This window comes from Labeo rohita, chromosome 15 (genome assembly GCF_022985175.1).
Source record: "Labeo rohita strain BAU-BD-2019 chromosome 15, IGBB_LRoh.1.0, whole genome shotgun sequence".
Lineage (NCBI taxonomy): Eukaryota > Metazoa > Chordata > Actinopteri > Cypriniformes > Cyprinidae > Labeo > Labeo rohita.
Window position 1 is genome coordinate 20,761,849 of NC_066883.1, and position 16,603 is coordinate 20,778,451.

At 35.4% G+C, this 16,603-nt stretch overlaps 2 protein-coding genes across 5 annotated transcripts in view; both read left to right on the plus strand.

Moving 5' to 3' along the window:
- si:dkey-103g5.4 (uncharacterized) overlaps window positions 1-5,302 on the plus strand; it is a 32,072-nt gene extending 26,770 nt beyond the window's left edge. For 3 of the 4 annotated variants that reach the window (XM_051128650.1, XM_051128649.1, XM_051128651.1), the window contains 6 exons: window positions 596-712; window positions 1,007-1,158; window positions 1,300-1,386; window positions 2,828-2,974; window positions 3,068-3,217; window positions 3,378-5,302. In XM_051128650.1, the coding sequence (XP_050984607.1) occupies window positions 596-712; window positions 1,007-1,158; window positions 1,300-1,386; window positions 2,828-2,974; window positions 3,068-3,217; window positions 3,378-3,536 (812 nt within the window). In that variant the 3' untranslated portion in view covers window positions 3,537-5,302. Of the gene's footprint in view, window positions 1-595; window positions 822-1,006; window positions 1,159-1,299; window positions 1,387-2,827; window positions 2,975-3,067; window positions 3,218-3,377 lie in introns of those variants that run through there. The other variant, XM_051128652.1, reaches the window with a different exon arrangement.
- A 122-nt stretch (window positions 5,303-5,424) lies between these two features.
- ttc12 (tetratricopeptide repeat domain 12) overlaps window positions 5,425-16,603 on the plus strand; it is a 29,048-nt gene continuing 17,869 nt past the window's right edge. Inside the window, 13 exon segments of the mRNA XM_051128654.1 lie at window positions 5,425-5,574; window positions 5,726-5,889; window positions 7,158-7,188; window positions 7,413-7,490; window positions 7,577-7,698; window positions 7,822-7,881; window positions 9,330-9,401; window positions 9,521-9,581; window positions 9,911-10,099; window positions 12,697-12,766; window positions 14,951-15,039; window positions 15,429-15,597; window positions 16,122-16,211. Of these exon segments, the coding sequence (XP_050984611.1) occupies window positions 5,517-5,574; window positions 5,726-5,889; window positions 7,158-7,188; window positions 7,413-7,490; window positions 7,577-7,698; window positions 7,822-7,881; window positions 9,330-9,401; window positions 9,521-9,581; window positions 9,911-10,099; window positions 12,697-12,766; window positions 14,951-15,039; window positions 15,429-15,597; window positions 16,122-16,211 (1,253 nt within the window). The 5' untranslated portion in view covers window positions 5,425-5,516.

Sequence of the window (16,603 nt, forward strand, 5' to 3'; positions counted from 1 at the left end):
TAAGGTGTCACATTTTTGTTCAGTCCAGAGTGTTAGTATTAGAGTATGGGCAACATACAAAAAAGCACTTAGAACATGTTAGGAACCACATTTTAGTAACTTGGCATTGTGGTGGCAAACTTTGAGCCAGAAAGAACCGTTCACATTCTTCAAGGGAACCCCAGTTATTATGTATGGCTCAATATAATGTAATTGATGTCTCTGACTGAAATATGTAGTAGAAAACCCATGAAAGATTTATGTTATTTAAAAAATCTACATCATTTTATACTTATTTTGGACTATGGGGGGTGCCATTATTTCGATGATGTCAAATGGTTGCACTTGTTGAGCTACAACACAACTCTGAAAATAAAATGCTGATATGATGACCACAGCTGCTGAAAGAGGTTACAGGTGGCGATGGCTGTATCATCGTTTTTCCCCCCCAAGGAGTCTAAACGCCAGTGAATATTTAGTGAAATCCGTGCGGAGAAACTCCTTTAGTGGCTGTGTCATGACAAGGATCTAGGTCTAGTAAATGCTTAGAAAATGCTTAAAAACAAATTTTAATGTTTTTTTATTGGTGTTCTATATTTGTTGTATGGTGTTGCAGAGGAAGACTGGTCCAGACTAGTAGCGCTATCTCCCCTCTTCCAGCTGATGAAGGAAGTGGAGCAGCAGCTCAGGGATAGTGCCAGAGATAGAGGCCTTCACAAGATCCAGCCCTCGGGTCAGGCTCTAATTATCACCACTGAAACGTGCAATCTGAACTCATCAGAACTGCAAAGTCATTAGTGTAGCAACAGATGACTTAAAGCCATGAGAACCATCACGTACATGTCAGTGTGGGGATATAACTTCATCTTTATTTTTAGCAGTTTCTTAAGGTTAAGAGGCTGTGTTATAACTTAATACTCATGTGATAATGTAATTAATTAACAACTTTATTTTGTTAAAATTTGCAAAGATGCAGAGCGGTCAGAGTCTGACACATTAAATGGCGTGTGTTGGTACATGCATACAGGTGCAGGCCGGTCATTTGTGGATTTCATGGATGCCCAGTGGGAGTGTGAGGGAGAGCTGATTCAAGTGAGCTCTGAAACACTCAACCCACGACAGCTTCTGCTCTACCAGCATGGACAGTTTCTGCTCCAGCACCTTCACTTACATAAAATGGTCTGGATCTGTTTGTCTTTTCTCACTTGCTTTTATGTTCTCATACACAGTGTTGGGAGTAACTACAAAAAAATTTAACTACTGATAACTACTGAGTTTTCAGCCTGAAATTTGTTTACAGCTTTGATTTCTTCATCCTAGATACCAGCAGTTACCCTTCAACTGGCTTCTACTCTTCCTTTAAACGACTACCATAACAATGCTTTCCGCAACTCTTTCTATTATCAGGTATTTCTACAGTTAACCATGTATGTATTAAACTTGCTACAGTTGAAGTCAAAAGTTTACATGCACCTTAAAAATTTGACCAAAATAAGAGGGATCATACAAAATGCGTGCTATTTTTTATTTAGTAATGACCTAAATAAGATATTTCACATAAAAGATATTGACATATAGTCCACAAGAGAAAATAATAGTTGAATTTATAAAAATGACCCTGTTCAAAACTTACTTACACTTGATTCTTAAAATGGTTGTTACCTGAATGATTCACAGCTGTGTTTTTTAGTTAGTTGTTCATGAGTCCCTTGTTTGTCCTGAACAGTTAAACTGTCTGCTGTTTTTTTAGAAAGATCCTTCAGGTCCCACAAATTCTTTGGTTTTTCAGCATTTTTGTGTATTTGAACCCTTTGAGATTCATCTTTTAACACTAAGGACAACTGAGGGACTCAATTACAGAACAATTACAGAAGATTTAAACATTCACTGATGCTTCAGAAGGAGAAACAATGCATTAAAAGACGGGGGTGAAAACTTTTGGAATTTGAACATCAGGGTAAATTTAACTTATTTTGTTTTCTGGGGAACATGTAAATACCTTCTATAGCTTCAGAAGGGCAGCACTAAATGAAAAAAATATGATATTTAGGCAAAATAAAAAAAAAATGAACACATCTTCATTCTGTTCAAAAGTTTTCACCCCCAGTTCTTAATGCATGGTTTTTCCTTCTGAAGCATCAGTGAGTGTTTGAACCTTCTATAAAAGTTGCATATGAGTCCCTCAGTTGTCCTCAGTGTGAAAATATGGATCTCAAAATCCTACAGTCATTGTTGGAAATGGTTCAAATACACAAAAATGCTGAAAAACCAAAGAATTTGCGGGAAAGGATTTTTTCTGAAGAACAGTGGGCAGTTTAACTATTCAGGACAAACGAGGGAGTCATGAACAAGTATCACTAAAGAAAAAAACACAGCTTTGGATCATTCAAGTAACAACATAGTATTAACAATGTATGTAAACTTTTGAACGGGGTAATTTTTATAAACTCAACTATTATTGTCTCTTGTGGACTATATGTGAACATCTTTTATGTGAAATATGTTATTCAGGTCAGTACTAAATAAAAAAATAACATGCATTTTATATGATCCCTCTTATTTTGATAAAATAATTAACATTTTGCAGATTCTACAAGGTGTATGTAAACTTTTGACTTCAACTGTATATAAAGAACATATGAAGAGTTATTAATAATTTACCAAACTTTGAAAAGTGATAATTAGCCCCACTTTCTCTGTGATATAATTGGTCTCACGGCTAGTTCTGTTGCACTAAGGTTAAATGCCCTCATTTGTCAGTCACCGGGTGAGCGATAATTAATTCATGTTAAGCACACATGCTCTGTCATACAAACCCCTGTGCACTTAGCACTTCCTCTGTCTTCAGGAGGGACAGAAGACTCTGTTTGTTCGCAGTCAGAGGTTGCAGTCGGTGGGTGGCCTCTCTCTGCTGCTCATGCACTGTGCTGCACACATTTCCACCGGCCAGATGAGCACCGACTCCACTCCCGCCTTCCAAAGAGCCTTTTTCAAGGTGCTATTAGTAACTGCCCCAGTCTGAACAACAAGAAATGAACATGCTAATAGAGTCTTTCTTATAGACGTCATGTCCTGTCCCCTTCTCCAGGTTTTACAGGTGGGCCTAAGTGAGCTGTTCCATGCCAGACTGGGACAAACTGTTAGTCCAGATGATGAGAGGACTAAAGATTTGCAGTCTCTCGATGGCCTTTTGCTGGAAAGATTGCAGAAGCCAAGTCCTGGGATTTTCTCAGAGGATGTAAGTTTGATTTATTTCGCCATATTCACCCCTCACATTCTCAGTAGCTGTTGCCAAGTAATTCACAGGGATGTAGCAGATGCTGTAGGATCAGATTGATGTGGCAGAAGTAATACTCGTCGGAGTGTGAGATTTCGGATGTGTGCTATTCTCTGGACAGGAGGTTTTGGGACGTCTGCGCAAATACAGAGAGGCTTCAGTGTTCCGCCAGGTCGAGAGTCTCCTGAAAGAGTCTCCTAAGAGCCTGGAGATCAACCACCTCAACACTGACCCGTCACTCAACGACGACCCAGACAGCCAAGACGCTGCTCCTCCATGAGCTGGCAATTTAACTTTGAACAGCGCTGCCTTTCTGACAGTGATGAATCCAGCTTTCAAAGGCATGTTATATGCTGCAAGGCAGCTGATGGCCTTATCGGCTTGGACGGTAACAGTTTGGAGGGGGTTAGAGTGTCTAGTTTTGCTTGCGGTGGTGACCCAATACAGCTAGAAAACTTCTTTCCTGTACAAAAGAACATTAAAATGGGTAATATTTCCATGAACTGCACAGGTACAAAAAGCAGACCTCTATTTAATCCAGTTTTAATGTTGGTATCTACCTAATCTGACTAGCTTTTACCAAATGACACAAAATACCATACAGTTTGCTTAGATGCACAACGTCAGGGTGGAATTTCTTAAAACAGGTAGGAGTGAAATATGCAAATACAGTGTAATTCATATAAAATTACAAATAGACATACAGAGAAAAAAAATTAAACAGAATAAGCTAAATTAGGGATATTTCACCCAAAAATGAAAATGACCTCATGATCACCCTTAAGCCATCCTAGGTGTATATGACTTTGTTCTTTGAGATTAATATAATCAGAGTTATATCAAAAAATGTCCTGGCTCTTCCAGGTTTTATAATGGCAGTGAATGGGTGTTGAGATTTTGAAAAGTTTTGTTTACAGCAAAGGAAGTTAGCGGAAACTAGAGACTACGGTTTATAAAGATTAAAATATGAATATTTTTCTTACACAAACACACCAATTACACTTCAGAAGGCCTTTATTGACCCCGCGGAGCCATGTGGAGCACTTTTCATGATGGATAGATGCACTTTATTGGACTTCAAAATCTTAAAAGCTATTCACTGCTATTAATAAAGTTTGAAAGAGCCAGGATTTTTTAAAATACCTCTGATTGGTTTTGTCTGAAAAAAGAAAGTCATATACACCTAGGATGGCTTGAGGGTAAGTAAGTCATGGGATAATTTTAATTTTTGGGTGAATTATACCTTTAAATTTATCATTTGATTTACTGACTATAAATTTATGCTCAAATAATATAATTTTGCTCAAATTATGCATCCATGACTATCTCACACAGACCTCAGACCAATTTTAGAGTCATGACTCAGTAGTTAAGACTCATATTAGATTATGACTAAAATAAAAAGAAAGACAAGCGTTTACAGAATACATAGCGAAATAATGGCATGAGCTTTGAGTATAAAATAGATTTAACAATGCAAAATGCTCAGGGCAGAATTATAATGATGACATATTATAGCAGTGACATATAAACTATCTCTGTCTTGTTTGTTTACTATAAAAGAGTACAAGACAGTCCATCTACACTTCATGGGTGTCTCACAATGCAAGTTTAACAGTCTTGTTTACTGAATACTTATAAGCATATATGCCATTGTACTCATTATTTTGTCTTGCGCTGTCTTGTTTGATTGCATTTTATTTATTTTTAGTGGTGGTTTTCTGCTATTCACATTTGACACAGCTTTTATTTTGTGCCTGAATGTCCCTGTAGGGATCAATAAAGCATGTTTATCTAGAGTTACAGCAGGAAATGGAAAGGAACAATAAAACATTTTTTATATCTTTAAATGTGTCTGCTTTTAGGATTACATCTCAGTCGTTGTTCATATTCATGAATATCTTCCCATAAACCTTCAAACATAAACTAGTGCTCTGGTTTTATACATTTCAACAGTAATTCAAAGTTATGCTCTGAAAGAATGAGTGTGGTTGTGTCCTTGTACAAGGGCACGACGATGTTTTTTTAGAAACAAACAAAGCACTAGATATAACCTAATAAAATAAGTTTAAAATAATAAAAAAAAAAAGAATTTTGACCGAATGAATGATGTAGTTACAAGTATCTACCAGCAGGAAATTAAGTTATTCCTCTTACACGAGGCTGCTATTGCTATGGTTACACTTCCGTAAACAAAACTGCCTCACTTCTCTTCGGTTGAACTGCTCTTTCTGTGGGCTTTGTGAACTCGTTTTCAAGCATGACTTTGCAAGATAACGATGATCTCGAAAGGTTTCTGAGGAATGTTGACCAAATGAGTAAGTGCTGTTTGTTTACAACTTTGTTTCTTGTTAGCGCCGCGACGTCGTCTCACGTCAGTTTGGACAGGATGGGACTCTTTCAGTGTACTGGAATTAACAGACATAATTTAGGAGTTTAAAACGTGAATTTGTTGATTTTTGATTGCAGATGAGTTGGTAAAAGAGTTAAATTCCAGCGATGTGTCGTGCCAAGAGAAAGCAGTTGCGAAGGCAGATCAATTCATCTCATCCCTGGAGCAGAATGAACCGTGTAAAACCAAAATCAATAAGACTCTCATAAACAAAAATCCTTCATCTGAAAATAGACCAATGGTACAGTATTTACAGTCTGTATTGAAAATATAACATGAATGAATGAGTAAAAACACTTTCTTAGTATATACAGTTGAAGTCAAAAGTTTACATACATCTAAAATGTTAATTATTTTAACAAAATAAGAGGGATCATACAAAATGCATGTTATTTTTATTCAGTACTGACCTGAATAAGATATTTCACATTAAAGTAGTTTACATATAGCCCACAAGAGAAAATAATAGTTGAATTTATAAAAATGACCCTGTTCAAAAGTGCCTTCAGGTCCCACAATTTTTTTGTTTTTTCAGTGTGTTTGTGTATTTGAGCTCTTTCCAACAATGACTGTATGGTTTTAGATCTATCTTTTCACCCTGAGGACAACTGAGGGACTCATATGCAACTATTACAGAAGATTCAAACACTCACTGATGCTTAAGAAGGAAAAACGCTGCATTAAAAGCCGGGGGTGTAAACTTTTGAAAAGAATGAAGATGTGTAAATTTTTCTTATTTTGCGTAAATATTATATAGATTTTTTTTATTTTAATACTGCCCTTCAAAAGCTACACACGATACTTACATGTTTCCCAGCAGACAAAATAAAGTTACTTTTACCCTGGTTATCAAATTCAGAAATGTTCACTTCCAGCTCTTCATGCATTGTGTTTCTTTCTGGAGCATCAGTGAGTGTTTGAACCTTCTGTAATAGTTGCATACGAGTCCCTCAATTGTCCTCAGTGTGAAAAGGTGGATCTCAAAATCATACAGTCATTGTTGGAAAGGGTTCAAATACACAAAAATGCTGAGAAACCACAGAATCTGTGGGACCTGAAGGATTTTTCTGAAGAACAGCGAGCAGTTTAACTGTTCAGGACAAGGGACTCATGAACAACTATCACTAAACAAAAAAAACAAACAAACAAAATAAAAAAACAGCTGCGGATCATTCAGGAAACAACAACGTATTAAGAATCAAGTGAATATAAACTTTTGAATGGGGTAATATTTATAATTTCCACTATCCATTTCTTGTGGACTATATGTAAATGTCTTTAATGTGAAATATCTTATTAAGGTCAGTACTAAATAAAAAATATCATGCATTTTGTATGATCCCTCTAATTTTGGTAACATAATTAACATTTTGCAGATTCTGCAAGGTGTATGTAAACTTTTAACTTCAACTATAAGTGACTGTTAGATGCTTTATATTAATACCTAATATTTCAAAACGCATATATATGTGTCAGACTACAGTAACACAGTTGTTTTCTTCTTTTCAGAAAATCCAGTATAAATCAAGTCAAAATCCAGGTAGATTTTGTCTATTGAAGTCTCGTATCTGTTTTTGGTTGGCAGTAGACAAGACTTCTCTGTCTCTGTTGAATAATTTGGTTTCAAGTATAAAAGTTGAATGCCTGCCCTTGAAGTCTTATAAATGATTTATAAATCAATACAAACTAGCTCACCTTCATCTTCACTTCTTGTCTTTTTATTATAAATCTTGCATTGGTTTGTTGTACCCTTCGATTCGTCAGAGAATTTCTTGAGGATATTAGAAAAAGATGCAGAGGACAGAAGACGGAGAAGAAAGATAAAGGAAGAAAAAGCCAACGGTGGGTACGCTGAAGCATGGGCAGTTTCTGTTTTGCATTGTCAGTTTGCAACATCTAGATTTGCTTTGTCCTCGTTTCACCCGCAGCGTTACGGGAACAGGGGAATGAGGCTTTCACTCAAGGTGACTATGAAACGGCTGTCAGGTTTTATACTGAGGGCTTGGACCAGCTGCGTGACATGCAGGCTCTCTACACAAACAGAGCACAGGTACTTCCACGTTTCCAAATGAGTTCTTGTACAATAATCTGATAAGTCAGTATCATAACTGCTATTCCTGTGAGACTGCTCCTCTTGTGATTTTATTGTCTCTTACATTCATGTATTATGTAGGCTTTTATCAAGTTGAAGAGATATAAGGAGGCCATAAGTGACTGTGAGTGGGCTCTGAGGGTGAGTAAAACACTGGCAAAGAGGTCAGAGAACTGCCCTCTCATTTTTCAGTGTCAGCCCAAGCAGAAAGTTTCCCATCCTACCTTGTATAGTGAGAACAGCAGGCTACATAGTGCAGCGTCTATTGAACTGGATAGTTGCGCAGCATTAGGAAATTAGGTTGAAGTTCCTTCTGAGCTGTGCCAAATAGCCTTTGCTTTTGGAAAACTTTTAGAAAGTTAAATAGGAGTTATTTATATACTGTTGAGGTCAAGTTTACATACACCTTATGGAAGATGTTTCACATAAAAGATGTCTACATATAGTCCACAAGAGAAAATAATAGTTATATTTATAAAAAATGACCCCGTTCAAATCAAATACTGTGTTGTTATCTCAATGATCCACAGCTTCAGGTCCCATAAATTCTTTGGTTTTTCCACATTTTTGTGTATTTGAACCCTTTTCAACAATGACTGTATGATTTTGAGATCCATCTTTTCACACTGAGGACAACTGAGGGACTCATATGCAACTATTACAGAAGGTTCAAACACTCACTGATGCTTCAGAAGGAAACACAATGCATTAAAAGTCAGGGGGTGAAAACTTTTGAACAGAATGAAGGTGTGTACATTTTTCATATTTTGCCTAAATATAATATTTTTTCATTTAGTTCTGCCCTTCAGAAGCTGCAGAAGATATTTTGTCTTATCCAGAAGACAAAATAAGTTACATTTACCCTGATCTTCAAATTCAAAAAGTTTTCACCCCGCGTTTGAACCTTCTATAATAGTTGCATATGAGTTGGAAAAGTTTCAAATACACAAAAATGCTGAAAAACCAAAGAATTTGTGGGCAGTTTATCAAGAATCAAGCGTATGAAAACTTTTGAATGAGGTCATTTTTTAAAATTCAACTATTATTTTCTCTTGTGGACTATATGTAAATGTCTTTTATGTGAAATATCTTATTCAGGTCAGTACTAAATAAAAAATAACATGCATTTTGTATGATCCCTCTTATTTTGGTAAAATAATTAACATTTTCAGATTCTGCAAGGTGTGTGAAAACTTTTGACCTCAACTGTGTGTCTAGAATAAAGAAAATGAAAAATCTTTTAAAAATCTAGTTTAAAATGCCAGTGCCTAATTCATAAAGAGATAATTCACCCAAAAATGAAAATGTCGTTCCAAACCCGTAAGACCTTCGTTCATCCTGAGAACACAAATTAAGATATTTTTGATGAAATCCAAGAACTTTCTGAGCCTGCATAGACAGCAACGCAACTGCCACTTTTAAGGCCCAGAGAGGTAGTAGGAACATCATTAAAATAGTGGCATCAGTGGTTCAGCCTTAATTTTTGGGACAGATTGAGATAGATTGGAACACAATAAATCACATTACTGATTCTAGTTTATTACTTTGTTTTCAAGTGGCTAATGAATATATAAAACTTTCATTCACAGTGCAATGAGAAGTGTATTAAAGCGTATGTACACATGGGAAAATCTCACCTAGCACTCAAGGATTTCAAACAGGTAAGTATCGTTCAATGCAGGTCCTTCTGCCCTTTCAAGTCTAAAGCTGGATTACACTTACATTTTTCACCTTATCTGACCTCTCTCCTTTTATCCCGCTGCTTCTGCTTCACTTTCAGTCCAGGATTTGCTATCGAAAAATTTTGGAGATAGAGCCACAGCGTGAAACCATAGTCAAAGGTATGATCCAAAAATGCCGTGAGGATCTGACGCAAGGGAAGGCAAGGTCAATATGTTTTAGATCCATACTTTAGCACCAGAGCAGGATTAGCATAGTTATCATTTTAGCATCCACTCTGGATATGTACCTTTTAGTCGAACATCTCTCAGAATAAACTGAATTCACTTGTAGTCTCTCTCACACGTTCCCTTATGCTTACACCAGCAGTTTGTACAACATTAGTTGCTCATTTACCAGGAGGAATAATAGCATTATGGTTTCCCATTCTTTGCATTTTAATAGAATATTTCCACACAAATGTTCTTGAAGCACTAACATTACCTTGCAGCTTATCTGAGACAAGTGGATTTGGAAGAGAAGGCATCTCTTCAGGAAAAGACAGCTTGGAAAGAGCTACAGGAGGGAACGGAGCAGGCCTTGGCAGTACCAGAGCTGCTGAAGAAGCTCGACAGACCCAATGAGATCAATCTTTACTACTGTGGTGGATTGGAGCTGCTCTCACAGGCTATTAAAGACTGTAAGTTCACATTATTCATTTAGAGTCCTTTATTTTTTTAATCAGACACTGTTGTTTTTTTCTTATTTATTCCGTTATTTGTCACTGAGCTCCTGCTGGTTTTGGTGGGATGAACAAATGTTTACGCCAGGGTTGAACCTCAGATTTGTGTGAAATATGCCTTCGGTTTACCCGGTGTTGTTCCAGCAACCAGGGCGATATTTCTTGCACTCGGGATCGATACGGGGAGGAGAGGAGTGAGGAATTTTGTGCGGAGGGCTCATTGATTCTGCTCTGCGGTTCATTTGCAGTTCATGATGAGGAAACTAATCCTCATGATCAGCCACAGAGGACAGACACAGTCCTATCACAAGCACAAGCGCAGTGTTTTAGGCTTTGTTAGTGAATGCTTGTGTTACCTTTGGGTTTGTGTTTGCTCACTTCTGATCCTGTGTCGTCAGTATATCACTGCACAGATCAGTGTAGCAAAGCCTTTCGACAATTTAGATTGTGATAAAATACACTGTATATAAGGGAGAACCAGGGTTTGTGCCACACTTTACAAAATGTGTAAAGTGAATATTTTTTATAAATTCACTTTACCCTAGTGAGTGTTTCTCAGGGTGAGTTTATGTGTGAAACTCAATTTCTGTATAAATACAAACAGTATATTAATAATGAATATCAAACTGTTGTTTAGTAATAAATAGTAAATACACTACCAGTCAAAGTTTTTGAACAGTAAGATTTTTAGTGATTTTTTTTTTAAAGAAGACTGTTCTGCTCACCATGCCTGCATTTATTTGATCCAAAATATGGCAAAAACAGTAAAAATTAGAAATATTTTTACTATTTCAAATAACTGTTTTCTATTTGAATATGTTTTAAAATGTAATTTATTCCTGTGATTTCAAAGCTGAATTTTTAGCATCATTACTCCAGTCACATGATCCTTCAGAAATCATTCTGATATTCTGATTTGCTGCTCAAAAAACATTTATTATTAACATTATGTTCAAAACAGCATAGAATTTTTTTCAGGTTTCCTTAATGAATAGAAAGTTCAGAAGAACAGCGTTTATTTGAAATAGAAATCTTTTGCAACATTATAAATGTCTTTACCATCACTTTTGATCAATTTAAAGCATCCTTAAGCATCCTAAATAAAGGTATTTATTTCTATTTTTTTTTTCCCCAAATCAATCAATCAATCAATCAATCAGTCAATCAATATTATACTGGCTCCAAGCTTTTGAATGCTTTTTTGAAGCTTTTATTTCAGATAAATGCTGATCTTTCAAAGAATCAAAGAATCCTGATAAAAATATTAAATATTGATAATAATAATAATTATTATAATAATAGTACATGTTTCTTGAACAGCAAAGGAGCATATTAGAATGATTTCTGAAGGATCATGTGACACTGAAGACTGAAAATTTAGCTTTGATCACAGGAATAAATTACATTTTGTAATATATTAAAATATATTATAAAAGAAAATAGTTATTTTAAATAGTAAATATATTTCAATTTTTCTGTTTCTGCTGTACTTTGCAACAAATAAATGCAGGCTTGGTGAGCTAAAGATATATCTTTAAAAAACATAAAAAATCTTACTGTTCAAAAACTTTTAAATTAAATTAAATTAAATTAAAATTGACCTTTATTTTAGAATTGGCTCTTGTCTGAATGTACACCAGCGTCCAAAAGTTTGGGTCTGTAAGACTTTTTTTAGTGATTTTAAAAGAAGTCTTTTCTGCTCGCCAAGGCTGCATTTATTTGATCAAAAATACAGTAAAATATTATTAGAATTTAAAATTCAGATTTTAATTTTTAATACATTTTAAAATGTAATTTATTCCCGTGATCAAAGTTGCATTTTCAGCATCATTACTCCAGTCTTCAGTGTCACATTCAGAAATCATTCTAAAATGCTGATTTGGTGCAAGAAACATTTATTTTTGTGATGAATGTTGAAAACAGTTGCACTGCTTTATATTTTGGAAACCTTGAAAGTTCAGAAGAACAGCATTTATTTATTTAAAAAATAAGTCTATCTTTGTAAGATTAATTTAATGCACCTGTTTCAAAACATCTGAAAATGTGATGATATTGTGTTCACTTGTTTACACAAACAATATTTTGATATTTTACTTTTCTATAACTTTTTTCTAACTAGAAACCAAAAAAACTATTGCTAGAACACATTTATTTAACACACCACAGTTCTTTCCAGCAGATATCCTCTATTAAAAACAGTTTAAAGTGTCATAAATATTCTGCAAGGGTAAAATATGGGTCTGCGCACCGTGCAGCATAATCTTGAAAGCGCTCCAAGACAGAAGGCTTTTTGCCAATGTTTTGTGCAGGTGAGATACCTGAATAGCTCTTTGTAAACTAATTTCTAGTATTTCCACAGAATGAACACTGGCTTTGTGTAGATAAGGCAGCGCTCTCTTATTCTTGATGAGCTTTTGTTTATTCTCCTTGTACTCTCTTCTGCCCTTGAACAGAGCGTATTGCGTGTCTGAGTCTGGCTACTGTGATTTAGTGTTGATATATGGCTCTCATTGCACACCTACCAACACTGACCTTATCTCTGGTGTCCCTCACAGGTACTGGGCAGACACTATTCAGATTGAACAATGGCTTCAGTATCATTAATGGCAATAACACTGTAAGAAGGTAAGGTTGTTAAAGAAGTGAACTTGACAGTTTGTGGTCAAAATGGACTTTGAATGTTTGAAAATGGCTAATGTGGTATAAAAGTCTGTAGAAGTTATTATACATTTTTTAATTAACTGTAATATCAAAGTATGCATGCATTGCATCTTTAGCTTTCTCTCCTATTGTCTTGCTCCAACCAAATATGCTATTAAAATTAATTGACTAATTTGAATGCATTTAAACAACAGATGTGTAATCTGGCTCTGCTGTATTACCATGTCATGTGTTGGAATTTACCTTTCCTACACCAGAATGAAATTGAAAGGGTTTATCTGTGTTTGACAATGATTGATTGGTTTGTTTGGAAGATTTGCTTTGTTTGTTTCATGCAGTTTGCACACATGTGGTTACTCATCTTTAAACCTGTCTGTTTAATGTGATAGTTCATACTGTCATTTACACCACCTTATGTCATTCCAAACCCAAATCAGTGCTATTTTCTACCTGATCTCATAATGAAATATGTACCAATAAGTACAGTACATATCACTGGAGTTTCCAACAGAAACCAACACTAGATGCGGTAAAACAGCGAGCACTTGTAATTATTTTCTTACACAGTTATGATTACTAGTGGACATTTCACATTAAATATGTCACAAACGTACATGGCGGTACGTATTTCGCAAAAAATATTTCGTAAATCTTGCAAAAAAGTTTCCATTGGTACGTTTTTGTCATGAGATCAGATTGAATAATTTTGTTATGTTTTTTGTCATTTTAAAAAATGAATTTTTGTTTACTTTTATTTTTATTTCAGTTTTAGTTTTAGTACTTCGATTTAAAAATTTTATTACCAGTAGTCGCCAAGACGTTTAACATTTTTGTTTAAGTTTTTAAAGTTTATTCACATAATTTTTATATTTTAGTTCATTTTATGCTTTATTTCCATTGACAAAAACGGTTTGTAACAGATTTAGTAACAATAACAAGCCTGATCTGTAAGATCATTTCTCCCATTGACAATTTTTGAAGAATGTGCTGGTTGTTCTTTTACATTTACATTGAAAAATGGAGCTTCAAAAAGGATGCAAAAGCAAATGATTCTGTTTTTCAGTGAACTGGCACTTTAAAGGAGAAGTCCACTTCCAGAACAGCAATTCACAAATAGTTTACTCACCCCCTTGTCATCCAAGGTGTTAATGTCTTTCTGTTCAGTTGTGAAGAAATTATGTTTTTTGAGGAAAGCATTTTAGGATTTTTCTCCATATCATGGACTTCATTGGTGCCCCAATTTTGAACTTCCAAAATGTAGTTTAAATGCAGCTTCAAAGTGCTCTAAACGATCCCAGCCGAGGAAGAAGGGTCTTATCTAGTGAAACGATTGGTCATTTTTTCGCAAAATAAAAATTTGTATACTTTTTAAGCACAAAAGCTGGTGTAGCACAGGCTCTGGGATGCGTGTATTTTCATATGTTTAATGAGGCTCAGAGGTGGCATGCTTGCAGTCAAATGATTTAAATAACTGGAAAGATACTTTAAAAATTAAACTAAAACTGGCAGTAGGTTGCGGCAAGTCACTGATTTAATTACTGAATCATTCATTCGATTCATTTGAATGGCTGATTCATCCAGGAATAAAGCTAAATAGAATAAAGTTAAATTAAAAACATACGTTCATTCATAAACGAAACACCACTGTGTTTGAATGGAGATTTGAAGCAGCTCAGCTGTGACTTGTTTCAAACTATTTTTGATGACGAAATAGAGCAAAATCAGGCAATAGTGTTATAGTCAGACAATGTAAGCCACTTAATATTAACTTTTTTATTTAACTGTTGTATTAAATCAATATCTCATTTACAAACTCCTTAAAAATCATTAAAAGCTGTCACTCATCTTAGTTCATCGTGATCTCACAAAGCTCCATTATAATCAACAAAGCTCTCTACACTGCACAATTAATTTCTTATTTACACTGTCTCTACACTTTGTTTATAAATGGGTTTATCAGATATGTCTTTGGTACATTACTCAACGTTGCAAAAACATGTGAAAACCTTTGAAGCTCCTCTCAACGCAAACACAAATATGCTCGGGTCAGTCACTCTGGTGTGCCCAGTAGTTTTCAGATGCAAATGGTCGCACTGTAGAGCCCTGCATGACTGAAATGCATTTACTGTATCTCTTTTTTGTATTTAGCTGTCTCTCACAGAATTCACAAGATTCATACGCGGTTGATCTATGTATGTCTGTCGTCAAACTATGGAGGACAGTTTGCTGTGGAAACGGTAAGATGAAAAGCAGCGTGTGAATCTTATTCAAAGACTTTGAAAATGAAAGATGCTATTACTGAAAAAAAAAAAAAAAAATAGCAGTTCCACTTGCACATTCCTTTTTTATTCTTTGTCTCTTTTTTAGAAAACCTTAAATGTATCGACACCACTTAATCTGGTTCTGCTTTTCCCCGTTTCTTTTAAAGTAATGAGCATTCGTGAAATTGTCTAAATCCAAGTCGATATCAATTTATCCTTTTTGCCTGCTAGCAGTGAAATTGTTATTGCCTCCCACATTAAAAGTCTCTTTAGAAAGTAGTTCCCTTCAGTTATAATCTCATTAACTGGTCAACTAAATCTGCATTTGTCTTTATTAAACCTTCTCCATAATTGTGTTCATCCAGAGCAGAACCAACAGCTGTTGATGGAGTGTCCCGGTACTAGACAACACATTGTCCAGCTGTTGGCATCACCCGTACGAGAAATACAGAGGGAAAGCCTGGAATTGTTCAGGATGTACTCAGAAACTCAGCACGGAAGAGACATGCTCATCAACAACCTGAATTTAAACCAGTATGTCTTTTGGTGCATATTAAATGCATTGCATTTTAGTTTATAAAAAGATGTGCAATAAATTGTTTACAACACAATGCAAGACATGACAAACTACATTTAACAGAATAGACTGGTGTGCCACACTGCTCATGTTTTTACATTTTAGATCAAGAGTAAAGATAAAAGTACATACTTAAAACGTAATTAATACGTAATAAACCTACATTTAATAAATTTAGGCTTTACTTTAAAGTTTATATGAACAAAATCGTCTAAAATTGAATGTTTTATGTTCTGTAAGAAGTTTAATTATTTAAACCAAATAATTCATGTTTAATGAAAAAAATATATATATTTATTTGAATCCACTTTGATGTCAGTTTTATTTCAATCTTAAGTGCTGTTTAGAAAGCAGAGCAGGAGATCCTATGATATCTGTGATTGATCTCATTAGCAAGCATGCAGACGACCTCCAACTGTTACGACATGTTTTATTAAAGTGCTTTTAATGAGCCTATAATGAATGCGATCTTTCTCTGTAGAATGCCAGAGAACCTGATGAGCTGCGTTCGCCACGATACAAACTCTGCATTGGCGCTTACAGTTCTGGAGAACTTGGCTGGAGAAAATAAGTATGCACAATCAATATATTTGCCCTTACCACATGCCATGCCCTGTTTCCATGTGAAGTTGATGAATGCCCTGAAAGAGAGACAGCGAAACTGCCCCTTTTTACGAAGTCTTGGGCACGACCCACCCGGGAATCCATTCGATTCCCATACATCATAGTCGCACGTATTAAATCGAGACACATTCCGATTCATTCAGCTCAACAGCCCAGGTCCCTTGAGAATGCAAAATGAACACATTTAATACAAAACAATCCATCACATTCACAAATCCCTCCATTTATCTCTGTGAGTTTCTCAGTCGCCGTTTCTAGTCATTCACCACCTTACAGATAGAATAAGGTGCTCCTGGTGACCAGGAGATGGAATTAAACAGCCACTTCATGCACAGAAGG